The sequence below is a fragment of the Nelumbo nucifera genome, chromosome 1 (genome assembly GCF_055504915.1).
Source record: "Nelumbo nucifera cultivar China Antique chromosome 1, China Antique-T2T, whole genome shotgun sequence".
Taxonomy (NCBI): domain Eukaryota; kingdom Viridiplantae; phylum Streptophyta; class Magnoliopsida; order Proteales; family Nelumbonaceae; genus Nelumbo; species Nelumbo nucifera.
In genome coordinates this window covers 78,638,241-78,646,486 of record NC_142649.1, presented here as the reverse complement: position 1 = coordinate 78,646,486, position 8,246 = coordinate 78,638,241, and the positions used below count along the sequence as shown (strand labels likewise).

General features: G+C 47.6%; 1 protein-coding gene across 1 annotated transcript; it reads right to left on the bottom strand.

The window, feature by feature from the left end:
• Nucleotides 1-2,738: 2,738 nt before the first annotated feature.
• LOC104605666 (uncharacterized) lies at nucleotides 2,739-3,687 on the bottom strand. The gene is made up of 2 exons (XM_010270514.2): nucleotides 3,257-3,687; nucleotides 2,739-3,091 (listed from the first exon to the last, which is right to left on the bottom strand). Exons 1-2 carry the CDS (start codon nucleotides 3,549-3,551, stop codon nucleotides 2,907-2,909), a joined length of 480 nt encoding a protein of 159 aa, XP_010268816.1. The 5' UTR covers nucleotides 3,552-3,687; the 3' UTR covers nucleotides 2,739-2,906.
• Nucleotides 3,688-8,246: the final 4,559 nt, after the last annotated feature.

Below are 8,246 nucleotides of genomic sequence, written 5' to 3'. Positions count from 1 at the left end.
AGGTGGAAGCAACCGAGAGTGACCTGGCAGAAGCACCAGCTCAGCACGGCAGCGGGCCCACAACCCGAGCTCCGAGGAAAGGAGTCCTGAGCTTCCCCAAAGAAGGAACCTACGACCCGAGCTCCCCCAAGGAAGAACCCGAGCTCTCCCCTTGGAGGTCCTGAGCCTTACAAGGAGCGCAAAGGGCAAAGACCTGAGCTGACCCACCCCGGGGCAGTTCGGGCCGCACTTCTGTCCGAACTCAAGACTTCACCTCGCACACCACTTCAGCTCCAAGTCGCCTGACTGAACAACCGTACCTGACGCCCAGGAAACCCGTACATGGAGGCGGAACACCTGACTGATTAGGGGTCCGACACATGACAGCCGCCCTCCAATGGCCACCTGCCACCGCCATCTCAGACGGGGGAGAGATGGCCCTAGCAACTGGCAGTGGAGGTTATGACACCCGAACTGGCAACTGGCAGAGGTTATGACACCCGATCTGGTAGAGGAAATGACACCCGATCTGGCAGAGGAAATGACACCCAATCTGGCGGAGGTAATGATACCCGAACTGTCAGAGGTATGGAAGTAAGTGTACAGGGTGATTATAAAAGGCCCCCCTCTCTCAAAGAATGAGGTATGTGATATTTTGTGCTTTCTGGTCTTGAAATCCATTGTTTCCCCTTGCCTTCTCAAGAGCACTAACTTGAGCTTCGGAGTGTTCCAACCGGGTTCCGCCCCGGAAGTCTCCAAGTTCTTCCTTGTTTCAGGCACTTCCAATTCCATCAGAGGCGAGGTAACTGGCAGCTAGGATCGATCGGATTGCGCATCATCAGTTTTGTTTTCAAATTACTTTTCAAAATGTTTATTTTTATACTATTAAAATTAATGTTGTGGATTTAATTAATTGAATTTAATGATGAGATAAATAATTTTAGATATGAGACTCAATGAGAGAATATACCTTAGATATGAGACTCAATGAGAGAGAATAGGAAAATAATTTTATTTCTAATTGGTTTTACATTTTACATTCCATTTCCATTATTAATAAAAAATATTTCTTATTTATCATACTTATTATTGTTTAATATGTTGAATATATGATGTAAAAAATGCTCCATTTTTTAATTTCTATATTTTTACATTTTATCTATTTTTGAATTTTATTATTTAATTGTAGTAACACGAGTTGACCCATTTGACCCAAAATGGTTTAATTTCTTACCTCCATCTAGATAATGCATTTCCTTTAATATCTTATTTTTTTATATTTTATCTATTTTTAAATTTTATTATTTAATTGTGGCAACATGGATTGGCCCATCTGACCCAAAATGGTTTAATTTCTTACCTCCACCTAGATGAAAATACTATTTTTAGGTAGATTTTAAAAGTATAATTTTTTTATGTTATTAGAATTATTAATTTATAATGTATGGATTTAATTAATAGAATTTAATAATGAGAAAAATGACTTAAATATATGATTGAATGAAGGTGAATGCAAATTAATATCTTAAATATTGGATTTAATGAGAGGTAATTGAATGTATTGAACATCTTAAAATGACATTTTTTCAACTCATTTAGTATCAATAATCAATTACCCTATTTGCCCTCATTTTTATCAATAAATTTAAATATATAGGGGCAAATTTTATCCTCAAAAAATTCCAGAAATATTTTTGAGGCTATTCATGCTTTTTAAAATAGTATAGATATAGATATTAGACTTTATGACCAATAAAAAAGTAGAATATATGAAATATATATAAATTGTGTGTGCATATATATATATATATATGTATGTATTGGATTGGGCAAGCTTAGATTACCCAACGCACAGGCCCGAAACCAAGCTTGACCCGTATTTAGGTTGGGCTCAAATTTTTTAGATTAGTCCTAGCCTTTAACCCGAAAATACTGGCCCAACCTGTGCCAAAACTTGTATCGGATTGGATGCCAAGTTGTACCCTTGGATGGAAAATACCTTTATACTTTTTTTTTTTAATTCCAAAAAGCAATTTAAGTTTATGAAACAGGAAAAGAAATACTGACTAGTCTCAAAGAGAAAATATAAAAACCTAAATATCTCTGGTAACTACTCTAACCAAAACCTTAACTATTACGTTAGTTTGAGTGGGGTTGGAGCTGGGTTTTTCTTTTTCTTTATATTTCTCCTTGTGAGAGGCCACACCAAACAACCTGGCGTACGGAGTTGTTGCCCAATCCCCACTACCACTGGATGGTGCCTTCCTCCAAAGAACTGGATTAAGCGTTAAGGCTATGTTTGGTTTGACAGAAAATGAAAATAAGAGAGAAACAAAAGATTGAGGGGAAAGTTCTTTGACAAATTTTGTGAGTTTTCCTCGAGTTTCTGTTTTTCCCATATTTTCTATCATACCAAACACAGCTTAAGAATTTTTTTCTTCTTAGGTCTTAAATCATCTTTCTAATGCCACTTTCCTCTTTCATAGTTCAAAGCCAAAACCAACTTTAAAGCATGAAGCAGTATGAGCAGTGAGCAGTCAGTCGGCTATTGGAACAATCCGGGAAACATCTTAAAGTTTCCGAGTTATTCAATTGAGCTCTAAACGAGTTAGAAGACCGACTCGTGCTAATGAACCCTACAAATGGTGTTCCAGAGATTGCTCGAAGCCAAGCTAACTGAAACCTGTGGCAATTGGGGTCTGATTCACAATTCACAGGCATTTTGAAGCTTAAATATAACACCCACGAACACTAAACAATGACGAAGAATTTGTCCATATCTCCAGTCTCCGTACAATTTATCATGATTCTAGATTTCTAATAAATTTAAACTTTAAAAGATCCTAGTTCCATCATGATTCATGAACATACTCAGGAGTCAGGGCACTCAAGTCAAATAGGAAGTAGTCATTTACAAGAACCCGCTTCTAACAGAACTGATCACCAAAGAAATCTGTGATCTTGAATCCTTCTTCTGCGTCCAAACGAGGTGCCCGATCTTTCTTCAGTTTCTCAATCTCTGCTCTCATACCCTTTACTTCTTGCTTAAGATCTTTCACTTCATCCCGCTTTGGATTCAACCCTTTATAAATCCTATAAGCTGAACCTCCTCCTACCAAAAACAGGACTAATCAATTTCATCCGATTCCATAATCAGGACAGAGAAGACACGGGGTGCCCAAAAGATCAAACACACTACCTGGGAATGATTAATCCAACTGCAAACAATGAAAATAAGAGACCGATGGAAAAAAACAGAATGGAAAAGCTAGCGGACCTGGAAAGAGTTTGGACACCTCTTCGCCGGCAGGTCCATCAACCACGTCTTTCACAGAACGGCCGATCTCCTTCCAGCCTTCTGAGTCGGGAAGGTTTTCTTTCAGCTTTTGAACTTCTTTGACTCTTACGGTGTCACCGATCTTGTTCACGGCGTTCGCAACGGGAGTCATATCGGGGATGTTTTGCTTGATAGTATCCGCCACTGAACTAACGGAGTTTGTGACGGAAATGGTGTCGGGGACATTTCTTTTGATTGTATCAGTCGTTGAGTTCACTGCATCCCAAAACCCCATCTCTCTCCCTCTTCTTCTCCCTCCTTCGACCTTAAATTTCTCTTGGTAGACGATATCACTGTTTCGAAACCGGATTCAGTCAGTGCAATACCCGTTCAATCTTTTTCAACTTTTTTTGCTTCAAAAGCAAACATTGACCACCAGATTAAAGACTTAAGCGGTCCCAAATGGCATCAATATATACGGAGTCAGTACTGTGAGGACCGCAAATGTCCAGAATTCATACAAAACACATTACGAAATCGTAGTCTCATTACTATTGAATACACAGCCAAATCAAATCTAAAAATAAATAATTATTTTAGATAAATATATAATTAATTTCATATAATAATAAATTAATATTTATTATGACAGTGAAATAGGAGGATGGGTGATATGGCCAGACGCTAAGAGCTCAATGATGTGGCAAAATGAGTGGGGATGAAAGGAAATTTGGCCCGACCTCGCGATCGCCCGACACGTGGCAAAGGCAAGCAGCTCGGGACAGTAGAGTGCCCGAAGCGAACATCGGAAGCAAGTCCAAGCTCACTACCGAGCCCGAACTCCAGACCGCTGTACTGAGTCCGAGCTCCCTGTTAAGAGCGGGCTCCCTATTAAGGGTCCGAGCTCCCTAAGTAAGAACCCGAGCTCCCTAAGTCCGAGCTCCCTACTAGGAGCCCGAGCTCCCTGTTAAGAGCAAGCTCCCTGTTAAGGGTCCGAGCTCCCCAAGTGAGGACCCGAGCTCCCTAAAGTCCGAGCTCCCTATTAAGAGCAAGCTCCCTACTAGGAGTCCAAGCTCCCTATTAAGAGCGAGCTCCCTACTGAGAACCCGAGCTCCCTGCAAGGAGCACGAACTATACTGGGCCCCAAGCCTCACAAAGCTGACCCGAGCTGGCCCATGGCAGCTCGGAACACTCCAAACCGAACTCAAGACACCTCGCTCGCCACTCCAACACTTCACTTCCAAAACACCAGGCCGACCAAACGTACCCGACACCAAGGACGTCCGTATCCAAGGGCGACACACCTGACTGATTTGGGATCTGATGCCTGACAGCCGCATTTCAAACGGCTTCCTGCTACCGCCACCTGCAACCGTCGTCACTAGCCGCAGAGACGGCTCCGACAAAAGCAACAGTGGCGGTTCTGTCCGGCCAGAGGAAATGACATCCGAATTGGTAGGAGTTCAGAAGTAATCATGCCCGACCTGACGGAAGCCTGGAAGTGAGTGCGCGAGGTGGTTATAAAAGGCTTCTACCCCCTAGGAAGGAGGTATGCTAACTTTCGCGCTATCTGGTTTATCTTGCCTTTGAAGGATTCTAACTTGAGCTTCGAAGCCCTTATGCCGGGTTCTCCCCGGAGCTTCTCTTCTCCTTCCATTTCAGGTCCCTGTTACTCAGTTCAGAGGCAAGATCATCGACAGCTAAGACCGGCCAGATTGTGCTTCATCAATTGGCGTCGTCTGTGGGAACGCTTCAAAAGGCCTCCCTCCAAAACTTTCATCCCGTTTTCTTCTTCCTTGAAAAATTCAACTCATGGCCTCATCCAGCAACGCCGGACGCGGCATAGAGACAAACACCACCGGGGAACAGCCCCAAGTTCCCATGGTGTGTGTTGGGCAGTTCACCATCCCCCTCTCGGTGGATGGAATCCCCAATCTGGCTACGCCACAAGCATTGGCGCCTGCAAGCCTACCGGCCGCAAACATCCCCTTCCCTCTTCCCATCGAGACTACCTTCACTGAACCAACCGCCGTCCCCCTGGCAGCTAGCCAAAATCGGTTGGACGACCTAATGCAGTGCATGCGAGCAATGCAAGCCCAGATGCAATAGTTCCAGCAACACCAGCTTCACCAGCAACAAGTGTTGCACAACCTCTCCCAGTACCACTATCAACAGCAGTTCCCCCAACTGACACCGAACCAACCACTACTTCCACCACGCCACCCTGCCCCGAAGCCAGTCAAGGCCTCCCCGCAGGATGGGCGCTTCCAAGGAAAGGCCTCTAGGCCCCAGAATCCACCAAACAGCCAGGCCTCGTCCCCTGGCCGGAGAGAGAGAAAAGTTATCCCCGCCTCGCGGCTCGCAGGCGGATCGGGAACCTCGCCCGCGAGATCGGCACCTCGGGGCTCCAAACCAGAGTCCCCACTAGTGGAAAACCGATTCGGCGCACTGGCAGCAGCGGACTACCAGCACTCCGGGCCCATCAAGCTCGGCAACACGAAGGCCAGCAGCGCCAGCACAAGGCCCACTCAGTAGCGAAGGCACCGTCGAAGTCGACGAACCGCCACCCACGTCCTATCAGAGCTTAGAGGCAAAGGCGAGATGAGCTCGGACGAGGTAGGAGTTGCCCCGATTCTCTCAGTTCCTTCCCCCCTCGCACCAGAACTCCTGGCAGTCCCCTTGCCTACAGATTTCAAGCTCCCACCCCTAGACAAGTATGACGGATCCTTCGACCCCAATAACCATGTGGACGCTTTCCAGTCCCAAATGCACTTCGCCAGAGCCAGCGAATCATGCATGTGCGTGGCCTTCACCACCACCCTCAAGGGGGTAGCCCGCACTTGGTACAGGAACCTGGCCCCCGGATCGATAAAGTGTTGGGCTCAATTCGTGCAGGTCTTCACTGCACACTTTGTCACCAGCAAACGGTGCCCCAGAGCAGAGGAAAGCATCTTCGGAGTAGTCCAAAGGGAAGGAGAACCCATACGGGGCTACATCAAACGATCCAATGAGGCATGCTTACAGATACCTCAGTTAGACCCCGCGGTGCAGCTCGCCGCAGCAAAAAGAGGGGTGACGCACAAGGAATTCAAGTGGCACATGGTAGCTAACCAGCCCGCGACCGTGGCCGAGTTCCTCAAGCTCGCGGACAAGTTCACGAGGACGGAGGAGGAAATCAACCAAAGAACCGAGGGCAGAAACGATAAAAGAAAGAGGGACGGCGAGCCCTCTAGCTCGGCCGACCAAAAAAACCCGGCCCGGGACCCAAAACCGAACCAGTCGTTCCGAGCTCCCCTGCCAGTTCGGACGGATTACACGCCACTGAACACGAGGCGGACCGAGATCCTAATGACGATCAAGGACGCCCCCTACGTGAAATGACCACCTCGCCTAAAGGGAAATCCGAACGAAAGAAACAAGAATTTGTATTGTAGTTTCAATAGGGACCATAGTCACAGTACCGAGCAGTGTAATAACCTCCGAGACGAGATAGAGGGGCTCATCCGTCGCGGATACTTGAGAAACTTTGTACAGCACAACAATAATAGCAATAAAGCGGATCAGTCAGGCGAACACTTAAAGGACGCCCCCGAAACTAGCAGCAGGCCTGCCGAACAGATGCAGCGACAGCCTCCGGCAGAAAGGCCAGTTCGGGGAACCATCCATGTAATTGTGGGAGGTTCGGTGGTAGCGGGATGCACATCAGCAGCAGCCCGGACCTCAGTTCGCGAAGCGGTCCTCGAGGAGCGGAACCCTCCGAAAAGGCCGAAGACCGAGGAGCCGATCCTCTTCACAGAAGACGATGCGCGGGAAGTTCGCTACCCTCACGACGACGCACTTGTCATTAAACTCAGGATCAGCGACTTCGAGGTTAGGCGCGTGCTCGTAGATTCAGGCAGCTCGGCGGACATCCTCTTCAAGTCGGCGTTTGATCGGCTACAGCTACCAAGGAGCGAACTAAAACCTGCAAGCACTCCCCTGGTGGGCTTCAGCGGGGAGGAAGTCAGGCCCCTTGGAAAAATAACGGTGCCCGTGGAAGTCGGCACGTGGCCTTGTGCAGTCAGACTCAACCACGACTTCCTGGTGGTCGCGACCCCCTCCCCGTACAATGCCATAATAGGACGGCCAATCACGCAAATCCTGCGGGCGGTGGTCTCCACCTACTATTTGGCCATGAAGTTCCCTACGGACTTCGATGTGGGGGTAGTGCAGGGCGACCAGCTCGAATCCCGCAAGTGCTACGTTGCCGCCCTAAAGGGCAAGTCCAAGCCGACCGGCGACATCGATCTGGAGCGGCCTACGGAGCAAGGTGAAGAACGAGCCTCGCCAACAGAAGAAACAGTCGCGATCCCGACCTCACCTACGGACCCAGCTCGCGCACTCCAGATTGGTGCTTCTGTCAAAGAACCCCTACGGACCGAACTGGTAAGTTTTTTACTCCAAAATTTAGATATTTTTGCATGGTCCGTGGTCGATATGCCTGGTATTGACCCTAGTCTTATAACTCACAAACTTAACACTGACTCTTTAGTCAGACCCGTTAGACAAAAGAAACGGAACCTAGCCCCGGAGCGCTGGAGAGCGGTCGACGAGGAAGTCGAAAAGCTCCTCGTGGCAGACTTCATAAGGGAAGTCCATTACCCGAGCTGGGTGGCCAACCCTGTGCTGGTGAAAAAGGCGAACGGCAAGTGGCGCATGTGCGTCGACTACACCGACCTGAACCGAGCTTGCCCGAAAGACTGCTTCCCCCTTCCTAGGATCGACCGCCTAGTGGACGCGACCTCGGGACATGAATTGCTAAGCTTCCTGGATGCCTACTCAGGCTACAACCAAATCCTGATGGACCAATCCGACGAGGAAAAAACCAGCTTCATAACCGAGTTCGGTCTATACTGTTACAAGGTCATGCCCTTCGGGTTAAAAAACGCCGGGGCGACCTTCCAAAGACTTGTAAATAGGCTGTTTCGTTCCCTGATCGGCACAAAGATAG